General features: G+C 41.4%; 1 protein-coding gene across 10 annotated transcripts in view; it reads right to left on the bottom strand.

Moving 5' to 3' along the window:
• Positions 1–17,353, bottom strand: part of dync1i1a (dynein cytoplasmic 1 intermediate chain 1a) — a 64,070-nt gene that overhangs the window by 20,144 nt on the left and 26,573 nt on the right. For all 10 annotated transcript variants that reach the window (XM_087835423.1, XM_006787655.3, XM_006787654.3 and 7 more), the window contains 3 exons: positions 16,004–16,175; positions 12,022–12,121; positions 11,767–11,892 (listed from right to left, as the gene is read on the bottom strand). In XM_087835423.1, the coding sequence (XP_087691549.1) occupies positions 11,767–11,892; positions 12,022–12,121; positions 16,004–16,175 (398 nt within the window). The remainder of the gene's footprint in view (positions 1–11,766; positions 11,893–12,021; positions 12,122–16,003; positions 16,176–17,353) is intronic.

Genomic DNA, 17,353 nt, shown 5'->3' with positions numbered 1-17,353 from the left:
GATTCATCAGAACCAGTAAAAAAAAAGCATAGTCCTGTTGAGAGGGAAATAATTCACAGGCACGACAGAGCCAACAGAGCAAAGCTCACAAACACAAATCACAACTAAAAACAGTAAAGCTAGAACAACATGGAGGGTGCATTTCGCAAATGGATCGTTGCCTCATGCAATCGTAGATTTGTAGGAAGGAGCGCTGGTGACAGTTTTATTGTTCATGAAAACTGTATGTCAGATGTTTTGCTGTTGAAACAGCAGCTCATAGACTGCATGGAGACAAAACTCTATCAGAATCCTGCAAAACTCATCACTGCGTTAACAAGGCAAGACCTAGGATACATCTACAACACAGTTTAAGTTATAATGATCATATTAATAATATCAGTAATCCATAAAATAATAAACCACAGAGGAATTTGTTGGGTATTGTTCAACCGAGAACAATATAAGTTTGTACAACAGAGACTGTTATAATGCCTTAAAAAGGTGACAACTGCTTCAAGTGAAACTATGTTAAGTTTAGCTAAACAGCAGCCACCGTGGCCACAAGCAGTAATTATGGGATAAAGGTAAATGCTAAACACTAGAAAGTACTCATAATGTCAGTTAGGCTGGCTCAGCCTGCAGGAGTTTTGGCTTTATTTATACCTATTTATGACTATCGTGAACATCTGCCAGGTTGTAGCAGCAAAAATAACGTCTATAAGTGGTAAAAAAGCAACAAAGTACGCTAACTGTTCCTTATCTTATATTGCTGTCTTGAATCTAGACAAAGGTGCATTAACCGTGATGGTTATACCTGGTTTGTACCTTGGACTCTCATTATAACTCTTAAGTCTCTACATGTTTGATTTTTTTTACAAATTAAAATTTCTGTTAATAGAAAAATGATGACAGAGGCATGTCATAGACTCCATGTGCCAGGTAAATATACAGTAGTAAAGGTATCATAGTGAAAAACACTAATTGAATGTATTTTGTTTATAGCGTAGAAAGATCCCACTACGTCTGCAGTAGTAAAATGTGCTTATTTTTCACTTCTTTTTTTACTTCTCCCTCTCTCCCCATCCCTTCCACCACACCATGTGCGAAGCAGCCAACTCCAAACCCCAGTTCATTTTGAAAGGAGACTGGAAAACAAACCAAAGGCAAAGAAAACACTTCACACTCTTTTATTTCTCTTTTCTGTTACTTCTGAGGAGTCACGGCTTCCAGCGGCACGGCTCGGGAGTCACTTCAGATGTCTAGACTCAAAATAAACGAAACTCTGGTGGTAAAAACTAAAGGTGCTTGTCAGCTGGCATGAAGGCTCGATCTGAAAAGTTTATTTACACAGTCTGACAAAAAGGGGATCGAGGCTAGAGGCTTATTAGCATGAATTACTAAGCAAGACTTGACAGCTCGTCCAGGAACATCTAAAGCTGCCTGATTAATAAAAGATCACTGGTGCACTGTATGACATGTTACACGCTGGATTAAGCGATATACAACCATGTGCTTGTGTGTTAACAAATCATCAAAAAAGAGAAAAAAATGTCTGGAATGATGTTTTTGTGCTGAAAAGGCAGCTATTCTCAAGCACGCGGAGGTTTGTTTCTTGGCTGTGATCACTCTAATGACCCAGAGTTTCTCGGTGACCTTTACCCTCTGTGGTCGTCTCACAGGCTGCTGTTTGAGGTCTGTTCCCCCTCCATCAGACTCCATCAGTGGGCTAATAAACCATAGTCCTGCACCCTTTGTCATCTCCGCACACAAACCCACACACATCCGCTTAACATGCACATGGTTCCACCCCCACAACCATCTGTCTCAAAACTCCAAACAATGTAAGAACTCTTGGATCTGATTTCTTCTTCTATGAAGAAAGGTTTGACAGTTTGAGCGCAAGCAGGGGGAACAGCTAACCTGCCTCGTAAAAGCATTGCTCATCTGAGGTTTTAGTATCATTGTCAAGGTGGATTAAAATATAAGCAATCTCATTAAATTCACATCTTTCTAGTAAAGACCAAAGCTTCTTTTATTATTTCATCCAACAAAAATTAAAAAATTAACGTGTAATTCCACAAGAATATACAGACACAAACGTAAAACATCAGTGCCGTCAACACCCTAAATAAACATCTCTACCCCACATGAGTAATGACAAAGAGAAACTAAATCAAATCAAGGAACTCCTCTATTTGATCCATATGTTACTTTCAATCGTAAGCCCTATCAGTGTTCCCATCTTAAGAGGAAAATTCCCGACTAAACTCTGAATCCCCTCTTTGAGAAACCACAGGTTATGCCATCATTCCCCTCATGCGCTGTCAGGCTTAGTGAAAGAGCTACTGAAAATTAGCCCTGCTTTGTCCCAGTAACGCACTATGAGGCGTCTGCCAGCAGCAACTTGGGCTTAAGATTAAAGTCGTTCTCCCTAAATTCTGCTAATCAAATGTCACATCAGCACAAGTTTGAAACTTGTATCCGTTTTAAATGTACTGCATGTAATTAGGCGTTGAAATAAGATCAATTTGCTGCGTGCTACAGTATAAGCAAGTTTATGATTTAAGCTAAATGTGAACTCGTTGATGGAATCTCGATTTCAAAGTCAGAGGAAATTAATGTCTGACTTTATATATTTGAATTATGGGAAGCATGGTTATGTTTTGGCTGGATTTCTGTAATCTTTCTGTAATTCTGTCTACTTTTTATTCATTTTTTTGAATCTTTGCCATCGAGACTCAAAACATGTGTTTTGCATATGTTAAAGGAAAATATTTCAGTGTCTCAACATGACTGCATAAAAGCGGATGTATCAATCTAGTACTGCATTAACGGTCTCAAGTTTTGGGAAACTTAGCGCTCGTTCTGGGAGAGTGTAACTCGTGTAATGGTTTGTAGGTACAATTTACAGATGTCACCAAATGGTGTCACATGCATGCAAATATCAAGTTACTGTTTTAAAAAGAGGACAGCTATGCGGATACAGTCACAGAATTTCTGTGAGTGATTGCGTCTGTTCAAAATGTGGCTGTGCAGAACGGGAAGTCTGTAGGTTGCAGCTTCTGAACTGCTCGACCAAGCAACGTGAGTGAGTGATGGAAGTCATTTGCCACAGGAAACCAAAGACAAACAATGAAACTAGAAGTATCTAGCTACATTTTATTATCATAAATATTCACTCACACAATCTAAATCATTGAATTCAGGTGTTCCAATCACTTCTTTGGCCACAGGTGTATAAAGTCAAGCACCTAGGCATGCATACTGCTTCTATAAACATTTGTGAATGAATGAGCTCAGTGAATTCCAGCGTGGTACCGTGATAGGATGCCACCTGTGCAAGTCCAGTTGTGAAATTTCCTCATTACTAAATATTCCACAGTCAACTGTTAGTGGTATTATAACAAAGTGGAAGTGATCGTGAACGCCGGCCACATGGTGGTAGGCCACATAAAATCAAAGACCGTGTTCAGCGGACGCTGAGCCACATAATGGTCAGAAGTCACCATCATTCTGCAGATTCGGTCGCTACTGACCTCCAAACTTCATCTGGCCTTCAGATTAGCTCAAGAACAGTGCACCGAGAGCTTCATGGCACAAGCAGCTGCATCCAAACCAAGCACAATGTAAAGCGTTGGATGCAGTGATGTAAAGCACAACATCACGGGACTCTAGAGTAGGGAAGATATGCTTGCTGGAGCAATGAGTCACGCTTCTTTGTCTGGCAATCCAATGGATGGGTCTGGGTTTGGAGGTTACCAGAGAACAGTACTTTTCTGACTGCACTGTCTGAAGTTTGAAGTTTGGTGAAGAGGAGATTATGGTGTGGGGTTATTTTTCAAGATTTGGGCTCAGCCCCTTAGTTCCAGTGAAAGGAACTCTTAATGCTTCAGATAATCCAGACATTTTGGACAACTTCATGTTCCAACTTTGTGAGAACGGTTTGGGAATGTCCCCGAAGGTACATAAAGCCATGAATGAGTGAGTTTTGTGTGGAAGAACTTGACTGGCCTGCACAGAGTCCTGACCTCAACCCAATAGAACACATTAGAGCAGAGAGTGCGAGCCAGACCTTCTCGTCCAACATCAGTATCTGACCCCACAAATGCACTTCTATAACATTCACAAATTCCCGTAAACACTCTTAGAGATGGTCTTCTGCATACCCTGGTTGTAGCAGGCTGAATTACTGTTGCCTTCCCATTACGCAGTCTGTCCATTCCCCTCCGAGCTCTAGCATCATCAAGGCATTCTCATCCACAGAACTGCCTATCACTCGATATTTAGTTTTTCGCATCATTCTCTATAAACTCTAGAGATAGTTGTGAGAGAAACTCCCAGCAGTTCAGAAATTTCTGAAACACTCAGACCAGCCCATCTGCCATCAACAACCACGAGAGTCACATAAATTGGAGTTTTCCCCATTCCAATGCTTGGTTTGAACTTCAGCAGGTCACCTTGCCTACATGCACTGGGTGGCTGGGCCTTTTAGCTCTATTTATCTAGCTATCTAGATAGATCGACAGATAGATAAAGAGAGATATTTTTTCTTTAAATCAGCCTAATATAAATGCAGTTCATGTCTTCTATGGTTTTTATAGAAGCAGTGGGACTGCATCTCCATATCACTGCTGTTGCTTCAAAGCCTGACATTTCATTTCCAAATGCAGAGTGGCTCTTTGGGTGGTTTTCATCTCACATGCAGAGCAGGTCAGACACCTTCTGCGTCATCTCCTGCTAATCCAGATGGACAGGATTTAGGGAGTTATGTCTCCCGGAAGAAAAGACAGCAGCAAGAGTCACTTTGGTACATTATATTATGCTTGAGATAAAGTGGGGAGGTTTTACAGGGAGATACTGTGGCAGTAAGAACAGCAGGTTCCATTTCTTTCTTCAGGCAGGTTCTGCACACATGTATCATCTACCATATCACACACAGGCTCCCAAGGCTAAGTGTTTCTGGCAGCCTTTATTGTATCAATAGGAAGTGTTCTGTATAGGATAATACACACAGGGTACACCGTGATGAAAGATGGCACCCACCAAGGGATTAGAGATGTGTAAAGGAATGACATAAGAAGAAAGAAAGCTACAGAGGGGCAAACAGTCTTTCTTTTGTTGCCTCCGCCTCTCTTTTGTTCTTTCCTCAGGCAACAAACTGTTGCTCAAGTCCACTCGGGCAGGCAGGAATGAAGTGAGAGCGCTAAGTTGAGGAGAAACGGGGAGGGGGCCTGATATGGCACGCTAGGCAGTATATCCTCCCAAACAGATCCACTCTCTAGCCTCATCCCACTCACCCCCCAAACCCACCATCTGCCTCACCGCACTCATCTGTTTTCCACTCTGCCTTATCAGGACCAGATGGATCCGACTGTCTTTGGTTGCATCCCGGCTTCGCAACCACCTTTCTCCTCCCTTTCTCCCCCTGGCTTCACTCGTTTATGACACCCCACAGATTTTGTCACTCTGTGGTTTCTGGCAGGGAGAGAGGAATACCAAGCCAGAGTCTCCATTTCATCAGGCAAAGAATTGAGCGAAAGCATGAGGAGGCGGCTCTGGGAACACAAACAGGCCTTTCTTTGCCTGCTAGAGCTGGTTTTCCTTTATTTTCCATATCTTGTTTGTTTGCTAGGCTCCTATATTCACTTGGCCAATGCTGGTGTAATGTTTATTGATGTTGACATCTCAGGGTTTTTTTAAGGTATTTATGAGAACGGCTGAAAGGATTAAGTTCTGATCGATACCGTTAAAGTGGTACAGGATAAACAAATTTTCCATAAAATTCAACACTTACTTTCTGAGAGATGAAACTCCATCTACTGACATCTAATCACAATGGGAAAAACTTTTAAACTCTCCACACAGACACTGTTGGTCGGTTGATATATCAAATACTGGCACACTGTCTGCTAAGCCTTCTGAGCAATTTTGTTCACTAGTATAGCTGCACATGGGTTCAAACTCACTCAAAGACAATGAATAATGCTGTTACATATTCCTCTCATTCCTACTCCCTCTACCCTTGCCCTCCCTCCTTCTCTCCTCTTTGCCTCCCCCACTTCTCTTACCCAACCTTTCTGGAAGTGCCAGAGACTCAAGAACGAACGCTAGGCAGCGAGATATTAATAAAAATATGACTGAGTGCAATGGGATATGACAGTAGCGGCAGGGGTTGTTACAGGGAGTCTTGTGGTTTGAGGGGGTTCAGCAGAGGCTTTAAGTCAAACGGTCTCTTTAATGTGGTATGACTTCGCCCACTTGAGAGGCTGGTGTGAAGTTACAAGATTGGACCCAACTGGGAAGGGGTGATGAAGGGTCCAACTGCTGGGACAGGCGTCGTGAGGGGAGAGCACACTGGTACCAGAATCCACAGCAGAGGCGGACCCTTTCCTGAGGAGCTACATAGATCAGTGGCTCCTAAAGTGAGGTCATGAAACTACGTTAACCGATCCCCACTACGCTGTTTCGTTTCATATACAGTTTATTCACTTTCTTGACCAAAGCAGAGTTTGATAACAACAAAAAATTGCATTTATATTGTGTGCTGAAAAACACAAACCAGAACAAACTACAAAAACCACACTTCCAAAGAACCGGGACACTGTGTAAAATGTCAGACTTTGTTTTTCACTGTGACTTCGGGTTTTGACAATTATAAAAACAAGAGTTAATATTTATTCATTAGTTTCATTTCCCAATTTCCACAGTCTCTTTCTGTAAACAGTTTCCAAAAATGTCTCACAGCATAAATGTGAAACAGTTTTGACATATTTTCAATAGCACAGCTAGTTAGTACCACAGTTAAATTATTCCTTATTGGAAAAACAGTAAGCGGCACTAGATAAGTACATTCAAAAAAGAAAGGTGTACTTAAGAACCAAGGAAGCTGTGAATAGCTGTGATATAAGAGTTTAAAAAAAGCGGTCACACAGCAGCAAAGCAAGAAGAAACAGAAAATGAAAACAAATCCTTGACATTCCTGTGACATCTGTTTATTACACATACAAGTATTTCATTAGAATGCAATATTACAGCATTGCTGCACACTGCCAAAAATATTTGTGCATGTTTGAGTCCTTGAGTGCATTGCCCAATGTGACACTAAGACTCCTCCCAGAATCAAACTGGGAAGTATCCTTCACAACACCAGCACATCAAGAACAGAGACCAACAACGAATCAGGAAAGTGTCATTTTGAGTTCATTATATATTGTGTATTTCTGTTTAGTATGGGGAAATGTTAAGTTGTTTTTGCGTTATCAGTTAGAACTTGAGTCTTTGTGTTTTGTCATTTATTGTTTGGGTTAAGCTCGTCTAGCTCTCTTACACCCCTAAGTTGTTCAGCCTTAGTTCTGTTTATTGGATCTCCTCATTTCCCCTTCCCTGGATCTTAGTCTCGTTTACCCTTTGTGTTCCATGTCTCATGTTGTCAACCCATGTTTTTGGTCTATCTCATCATGTTTCCTGTTTTATTTTGAAAGAGTCCTCTGTTCTTTGTTCATTGTATTTAGTTTCACTTCCCCTGTCCTGTCATTAGGTTCATGTGTGTCAGCTGTGCTCCCATGTGTGGCCACGTCCCTTGATCATCCCTTATGTGTATTTAGTCTCTGTGTTTCATTCAGTCTGTGGCTGTGTCCCAATTCAGGGTCTGCACGCTTGAAGTACGCATTTTAAGTGCAATTACGTCACCGCCACGCAACGACGGCTGTCCCAATTCGAAATGTACTTCAAATGCATACTCCAAATGCGCCGTCGATTTCCCCAAATATCAAGCGTGGTCCGGTGCACGTTTCGTGGTCCCATATATCCCACAATTCATAGCGCGGCGGTGGGTGTGGATAATTTTGCCGCAAAATACGGCAGAAGGGAGCGACCGAAAAGTGAACTGTCAAAAGTAAGTACTGAATATGATGTCACTTATTTATGTGCGAATGTTTAATAATGAAGAACATTAAAACATTGCTGTTGGCCACATGTCGGCAAAGTTATGTGACATTAGTGATGTCAGCGTTAACTTGGTTTTAAAGTCTCTACACACACACACATACATACATATATACATACATATATATATATATATATGTATGTATATATATATACATATATATATATATGTATATATATATACATATATATATATATGTATATATATATACATATATATATATATGTATATATATATATGTATATATATATACATATATATATATATGTATATATATATACATATATATATATATGTATATATATATACATATATATATATATGTATATATATATATGTATATATATATATATATATATATATATATATATATATATATATATATATATATATATGTATATGTATATATACATATATTAGTATTATATTACTGAAAATAACCGTATTTTCATGTGAAAGTTATTTTCTGTTATTTTCTGGTATTATTTTGGCACCCCAGCTGCCGAAATATTGCTGGGTTTTTTTTAGGATTTTTTTTTTAAGGTGTAAGATATTATTGTAGATTAACATGATCAGCCTAATTTTATTCCATACCTTAATCAAAACAGTAAATGAGGGATTATCATTTGGAAGAATAGTGCTTCTTCCCTCAAGCAGAGCACTGGAGACTTCAATCAATGCCAAAACCAGTGCATTAAAGTTGTTCTAGCAACTCATAGCTGATACTATGCATATTTCTACTTAAATCTGCCACCAGTCTGTAGTGTTAATTTGTCCTGATGCTAATAAAACGGCACTGAAAAGAACTGAGATTCCGCCCAAAAGAAAAGCATGAAATATTGTATTTTGACCCTTTATAACTTCATATTCCTTTAAAATGAAAAAACAATGATTAGCCACTTTAATAGATAACCCATGAAATGTATTGCTATCTCTGTATTACCACAAGTTCCACTTTTACAAAGCTTCACTTTTCTTGTTTGTTGAAAAAGATCATGGATGCTGAAAAGATATATTTCAACTTTATGTTTACGTTCATAGCGGAGTGTGGTGGTAGAATAGATTCCACTACATTTAAAATGTTTATAGAAGTGTTTACGTTGACATACTGTACATGAACTAAAGCAATTTCAGTAATAAAGTTTAATCTGACATCAAACAACAACAAAAAACAAACAGAAGCTGTTTTAATAGTTCACTTAAGGGCGGAGCTGCTGTGCTGGAGCTACTTAGAGTTCACAGGTGTACCTAATAAAGTGGCCAATGAGCTTGACCTCACTGAAACCCCATCTGAAATATGAAGCCTCCTATAACCCACTACTTTTTACAATAAAGCCCCTGCTGGATCCAGCCTCAACCACAAACCCAAACACTCAAATACCAGCCTGCCCTGTCATTCTTTTGTATCCTACACACACACACACACACACACACACACACACACACACACACACACACACACACACACACACACACACATAAACACCATGGTCGTTACACATGCGTACAGCAAACATACAAACACGGGCATACACATATACAGTATTTATCTACCTATCCATTCATCAAACGACAGCAGCTTCTGTGGGCAAGTCTGCAAAAACAAAAACCGGCTAAGTGTTGCCAAACACTGACTGCCAACAGCAGCAGTGTTCACCAACCCAACCTACAGCATGTGTGTACTGCAAGAGTGTTACAGGCAACAGATGCAGGCTGGCCTCTCTGTTACTCTAGCTAAAGATGGGAGGTGAAAGGTGACCAGAAAACGAGAAAGCGGAGAAAGAAAGGGGAAGAGGTGCTGGGCCCTGTGGTTTTGGTGGGTTAAAGAGCAGAGCATGCTCACATATTAAAAGCCATCTGACACGTAGCTAACTAGAGTAGCGACTCTGTTTGCAAAAGACACCGCAGAGAGAAAGCGAGTGAGAAAAGCAAGCAGTCCCCTGACTTTTCTTCTACTTTCTCCCCCTTTGTTTTATCCAGATCCAACAGTGACATGAGAAGTAAACGCTGACGTTAAATAGTTTCTTTCTTACTTTATCGCCACTTAATCTGCCACTGTTCATCCTTCCTTGAACATGTCATGTAAGACACGAGGTGTGGTGGTGAAATTTGGTGGGTGGGGGCACTTTAATGTGTTTATTTGCTCTCAGTTGTTTTCTTTTCTCCATCAGCATCACGTTGTGTAATGCACAGCTTTCCAGTAAAGGCTCAGATAAAACAAATCGCTCCGTGTGGACAAGTCAACACTGTTTGTAGTTTCTGATGCAAAGTGAAATTTCCCAGTTTTTCAGTGCTATTCAGTGTGTTCCCGTCACTGTACTCCCTTTAACTTTTACAGTTTTATTGCTCCTTTTAATACACAGAGCATTTTATTTGCTGCTTACACAAATATCCCTGTTCCCAAGCATCTACTGCTCAGTGCCGACAACTTGCAGATCAGCATGCTCAGAAACCGCAAGCTGTTAATAAAGTCAGACAACGTCCGAGAGCCACATGGAAAAATCTACAGAATCGCAGAGCTATGAGATGCATAGCTGCAATCTGTCCGTACAACCGCATGCATTTGGGCAGCAGAATAAATTATGGTGCAGTAAAAGAATGGAGTGCTTCAAAAATCCATTACAGAACTAGACTTCATGTTGAAATATTTGCACACAGTGTGTGGTATGAAGGACTACGTTGCTCTGTTTGTTTCTTTTGCTTTAAGTTTTTAATAAACCTTGAATGTGAGAGTGTGCGCGTTCATATCTGACATCACTTTAAACAGAAAGGTGACCGCTTATAGCATTTATACTATTACAGATGTATGTCTGCTTTTACTGTAATGTGCATAAGGAAGATTTCACCTCAAAATAGAGCACAGCCTGGGTGGGCTAACACACTCAGTGCTGGATTAGGAAGTGGTAGGCCACATCATTTTACTACTGACACATCTCTATGTGGCCCTGTGGGAGCTGTGAAGGTCCCCACAGTCAATCGTTCCACCTCCCCATCTCCTTCCATCTCCAATTCTCCCTCCTAAAATGTATTATTTTCATTTGCAATTAACATCACAAGCATAAATTAGTTTCATTTCCGAAAAAAAAAACAGAACACAGTCTCAGTTCAGGCAATACATGAAGCCAAGTACAACTGCAATGACAGCAGGTCAGCTGATGTCATTTTCAGCCCTCATCAGCTGAAATCCATACAACTGCCAAATTTCACACAGAGTACACTAAGCTGCTTTATCCTTCCTAGGACTGCTGCACATCTGCAAGCCACTTTGCAACCCACATTCATGCTTTGTCTGACTCAGGGCCAGAACAAAAGCTGGACGTGCCACCGTCAAGAGGTTCATTAAGTCCGATATCAAAGCCGTGAAATGAGTGTTCTCACCACCACCATCTTGGTTTTTTTTAAACAAATGTAACGAGGTCTGACTGTCAAACCCCTTTGCTAATGATTTGTCAATTAAAAGCCAGAGAGTACATCCTGGAAAATCCCACTTTCTGACGCTTACAATAACCTCTAGTGGTAGTGTAAATATATATTTAGTTTAATCTCACAACATTCCAACCATTATTGCGTAAAGAAGTAAAAGCTGTAGATTACTCGATGGACATAAAGTTGAATTCATAAATATATTAAAAAACTCAAAACAAAGAAACTCAAAAGAAAGACATAAGGGGACCTCTTTTGTTTAACATGACTTTTCTGAGTTAGAATACTTGGAAATAACCATCCAGACATTTAAGACAGAAGTGGCAAAACTTAACCTGCAGACGTCTGACATCAGGACTGGCATCCAATAGTTCTGGAAATAGATGTGAGGCTTGGCAAGTGTATGTTTGACGTACCTGACAGTGAAAGATGTATTCTGGGGTGGCCTTCTTAAACTTGATGTTCCACACCAGAGCAACACCGTCTGGTTCGTGTGGAGCATCCTCATTATTGTTATAGGAGGCAACCAGCAACTCGGGATACTGAGAGAGAAAGGAAAGGCTTACAAGACGGGAAACATCCAGAGAAGGATATGAAAAAATAAAATACCAACAAAGACATGGTTCATTCTTGGCAAATCATTTACTGTTTGGAAAGGTTTCAGGCCTAACCTGAGGGGACCAGTCGAGGCAGGTGATCACACGATGTTTTGACCAGTGCTCGTCATAGAAGAGCCTACTGAAGGACAGACTGGAGCCACTGCCCAAGTCTCTGGAAGAGGACAGTGGAGAGAAAGGTCAAAGGTTGCTTAAACTCAGCTTGGTTCCAATAGCAAAATCCTTGCCAGAGTTAATAAGTACATGCCAACTAAAAAACTGACTTCATTCTGATGATGTCATTTGTGATCACTGGCAAAGTAACTCCTAGTCTGGGCTTTACCAAAACGTACACACCATAGTAACTAGGGTGAAAGGGGAGCAACTTATTTTCTGCTGGCACAGCCACTATTTTAAAGCTGGGACTATTAATTGATTAAATGCCCTTTTGAACTGCACCATGTGTACTGTTTTACTAAAAGTGTAAGTTGCATTAGAACCAAGGCAAACATTCATTTTATAACGAATGTTTGCCCAAGCTGATGAGTTGGCATCCTATTACATAAAAAGTGAGCTCTTTAGAACAACCAACAAATAAGAGTCTGTATGGTTAGGTGCTTGATTTTATACACGTGTGACACTGACACTAAAAACGCCTGAATTCAGTGATTAAGAGATGGGGCTCAATACTTTTGTCCATATATCTAATATCAACTCTACAAGGGCAGCTCTCCAGTTGTAAGAAGTCTCTTATTGGAGTGGCACGGCTACAAAATTCTAACAAAAATCATAATTAAGATTTCTTTGGTCAGTTTGGACAGTTAATGATCCATTTAACAAACCATGATCCAGTTACAGAATTTAAAAATATATCTTATCAAAATAGAACTTTGAATGAATGAAACACACATTATGATAGTGGGAGACATCACAGTAATGTCTGGAGTTAAATCCAGACTGGAAGCTTCCACAGTGGGATGTCTGCAAACTGGCTGAGATAACCTGAGCAATCCGTAGAAAAAGGTACCTGCAGACAGCTGTTAATAATTTCACAGGCTCATTTATGGAAACCTGTCAGTTTAACTTCCCACGGACCTTGATGGCTGCAGCTTCCCGTTTAGTCATCTTGGCTTGACATGCACTAAGTGGCAAGTGAGTTTCAGGTTTTAGGTAGAGACAAAAGTACATTGCTTTAAGGGTAAAGTGTGAGCTCGATTTATAACATCAAGGGGGGAAAAACAAAACTTCATAGCAACAATTAGCAACAAAGAGTCATTTTTAAACTTAAAGCTGACTCATCACCTGGACAAACCTGGAGCGTAAATTACCACGCATTATGCCCACCAGTATGTGGATGATATCTGTATTGTCTGCAGTACTATGTGAGGCTGTATGTAATGAAAAAAGGTAGTGTAATGTAGGTTACACTTTCAAAGCACGTCCTTGAGAAAAGAATAAAAAAGGAGGGCTGATGTTGAGCACTGAGCCATGGCCTGTTTTAGACTTAATCTCTATTTGACCACAGGCTTCATGTTTCTCTGTGGCTGCAGTGGTCAAAGTTGAAGTGAGTCAGTAAAAGCAGCATTCTTCTATAATAGCAGAGCAGTATACTAAAACAGCTTTGCACTTATGACTCTTACAACTTCGACCAACACCTCCATTTAGAATAGAATAGAATAGAATAGAATTCAACTTTATTGTCATTGCACATGTCACAGGTACAAGGCAACGAAATGCAGTTTGCATCCATCCAGAAGTGCTTTAGCCATGATATAGATATATTACAAATATATATTAGCAATAATATAGAGAAATGGGTCTATTATGGTATGTTATAATAATACACGGTATGAAGTATGTTATGAATATGCTATAACTATAAGTATGTACAGGCTGTAGTGAGTACAAGCTATGTACAGGCTATGAAAAGGATATAAATATGAAAAACTATACAGAAATATGAGATATACAGCTATACAGAAATGTGAACTATGCAGGTTATAAACAGTTGTAGATTTAAAAATTAGAATGATTATTTACACAGAATTATACAGTAGTGCAGTTAAGATAAGTGAGATATGTAGATAATTTCTACAGAGGCTATATAAAGTGCTAGTGGTTATGAGTGGTGGTTCAGTCCATGTTATTATTGCGTGTATGAGGAGTTGTCCATTGTGTGTGTAGGTGGTTGTGGGTGTGTGTATGTCCAGTCCAACGTGGGTCAGAGGTCAGGAGGCAGAGTTCAGGAGTCTGACAGCTGTGGGGAAGAAGCTGTTCCGGTACCTGGTGGTCTTAGTCCGGAGGCTCCTGTAGCGCCTTCCAGAGGGCAGGAGGGTGAAGAGTCCATGTGATGGGTGACTGGGGTCTTTGATGATTTTCCCAGCCCTTTTCAGACACCACTTCCTGTAGACGTCCTTTATGGCAGGAAGTGGTGCTCTGGCGATGCGTTGGGCAGTTTTCATGACCCTCTGCAACGCCTTCCGGTCCGAGGCAGAGCAGTTCCCGTACCAGACTGTTATACAGTTGGTCAGGATGCTCTCGATGGTGCAGCGATAGAAGTTCACCAGGATGTCTGAGGACAGGTGGTTCTTCCTCAGAGTCCTCAAGAAGAAGAGGCGCTGGTGAGCCTTCTTGACCAGCTTGGAGCAGTTGGTCGTCCAGATGAGATCCTCGGAGATGTGGACTCCCAGGAACTTGAAGCTGCTCACACGCTCCACAGCAGTCCCCTTAATGTGGATGGGTGGATGTGGGTCAGCATTCCTCCTGTAGTCCACAATGAGCTCCTTGGTCTTCTCAGTGTTAAGCAGCAGGTTGTTTGTGTCGCACCACTCAGCCAGACGGTCCACCTCCTCCCTGTAGGCAGCCTCATCGTTGTCACTGATGAGGCCAATCACCGTGGTGTCATCTGCAAACTTAATGATGGTGTTAGAACCACTCGCAGGTCTGCAGTCGTGGGTGAAGAGGGAGTAGAGGAAAGGGCTCATCACACAGCCTTGTGGTACACCAGTGTTCATTGTGATTGTAGATGAGCAGTGGTTATCCAGCCGGACATGTTGGGGGCGGCTGGTCAGGAAGTCCAGTAACCATTTGCAGATGAGGGAACTGATGCCCAGGTCTGTCAGTTTCCTGATGAGTTGTGAGGGGTGGATTGTATTGAATGCTGAACTTAAGTCCATAAACAGCATTCTGGCGTAGGTGTTGTTGTTGTCCAGGTGTGAGAGGACAGAGTGCAGTGCGATGGAGACTGCATCCCCTGTGCTCCTGTTCTGGTGGTATGCGAATTGGTGGGGGTCCAGGGTGGGGGGGAGACAGGATTTGAAGTGTGCTAGGACCAGCTGCTCTAAGCCCTTTGTGATGATGGGGGTGAGTGCTACTGGGCGGTAGTCATTGAGGCTAGATGGGTTGGAGTTTTTGGGTATCGGGACGATGGAGGTGGATATGAAGCAGGCCGGTACCACGGCGTGGGCCAAGGACAGGTTGAATAGAACACGCTCTGAGAACACGCCCGGGGACACAATCAGGACCTGCAGCCTTGTGGACATTGATCCTGCTCAGCACTGCTCCTACATCGGTGGGGGAGAGAGTCAGAGGTTGGTGGTCTGGCGTCATGTCTGCTTTGGTTGTAATTGTTGGGTTCCCTCGCTCAAAACGAGCATAAAAGTTGTTGAGCTCGTTGAGGAAGGAGACATCAGAGGATGCGGGGGAGGAGGGTTTGGTGGTCCTGTAGTCTGTATTGGTCTGGAGTTCTTGCCACATGACCATTTAGAGGCAACCCTTCGGATGGCTCTTTAAGCTGTGATTTTTGTCAGTTATTAGGAGCTTTTTTTTTTTAACCCTCTGAGAGTGTGACATCACTATGAGGACAAGTATTTGGAAGAACAAAAGCCACAATGTCACTGAAACTGCAGTGACTCAGTGGGCATGCACCAGGCTTGTTTAAAGGCATGAACAAAAGCTGGGAGGTTTAGTAAAATGGAAATAAAAACTGAATTGTAAATAAATCCTGACCCAATGCTCTGTCCAACCTAATGCTCCCATTTGCCTCCTTCCTGCTCACCCCTCTTTGTCGTCAAGGTCTTGGCCACTATAATCGAAGAAGATGTCGCTGTCTTCAGCCAGGGCTCGCTCCATCACTCGGATGCTGCCGTCGAAAAAACTCTGAAACTCAGAGGAGTGCAGGATTTGTTGCCTCTCCTCCTCGGTCAGCTCCCGCAGCACTGGAAATGAGCCTGTTGGAAGAAGTATCAACATAAACATATAAACACACAGAGACATGTGAGACTTGTAGGCCACACTTCGCACACAATGTTGTTGTAATAGAAAATAACGGCAAGGTTTGAAACACTTTCCTTAAGCCCAAATTGTGTTTTCTCAGGATTTCCCCTGACAGTAGAGGGTAGAACCTGGTAAAGATGATAAAAAAAATACTGACAAAGCAATTTTGTTGCGTTCCTAAAATGTTAGGAGAGGTAGGAGAGGGGGGGGGGACATTTTAGGATATGTTTCACAGACAGCATTTTGGGCACTGGTAGGGCTGATTTCCTACTCAAATCCTATGAAGTTGAATACTGACAGTGCTCAAAGTCTTCACCGCAAAAAAAAATCCTCAGAGCACAGCTCCCCCCCCCCCTTTCCCCCCCCCCCCTCCCCACTGTGCCCGCAGTGCTCCCAGTTGAACATCAATCAGCTTTTGCAACATTGCTGTGCTACACAATACTGTTTGTCTCACCCAACCAAGCAAAATCAAGAAGGAATTGGAGTTATAATGCCAACACTGCAAATAATAGGCCAGTAAGGGGCAACTTTGGAGCTGCCCAATCAAGCTATTGTGGAAGTGACAAAAGCTGGACTTTTACTTGAAACATCTCACATGAGGCGAGCATCAAAAAAACAAAATGTTAAAATGTCCAACCCTCTCATTCTACTTTTAAATATCCTAGGAACCAGAAGTAAGCCTGCAGCCTGAGAGCAAAGTGCTCTATTGGGTTGATCCAATCAGTTATGACCGAACTTTGAATAAAAATACTTTTTCTTTAACCTAGCAGAAACAAGTTGTGAAGAAAGCACTCTGAAACTACGGCCATCGATGCTTCCAGTGCAAAAAAAAGAAAAACTGCCCATGGAGACAGGCTGTTAATCTGCTGTTTCTTATGCAAATGAGAAAAAGATGACAACAGAAATAGTCTCCAGTGAGTTAATGACTAAAGACAGTGAAAGGATAATGGTTGTACACTAAGACACGGGAACAAGGCTGATTGCTTGACCTCTACAGAGAGAGCATCCAGTGGTTCTGGAAAGGGTTACTGCACATCAATACAAAGTTCCTCTGAATGGTCTCTTTCAGGATGAAGTCATCACTGAGTGAGCAAAAATTATTATAGCAGAGATGTCAAACTCATTTTACATC

The sequence above is a fragment of the Neolamprologus brichardi genome, chromosome 22 (assembly GCF_056152115.1).
Source record: "Neolamprologus brichardi isolate AB-2024 chromosome 22, ASM5615211v1, whole genome shotgun sequence".
Lineage (NCBI taxonomy): Eukaryota > Metazoa > Chordata > Actinopteri > Cichliformes > Cichlidae > Neolamprologus > Neolamprologus brichardi.
The sequence above is the reverse complement of the archived record's forward strand: the minus strand, read 5'-3'. Positions and strand labels throughout refer to the sequence as shown.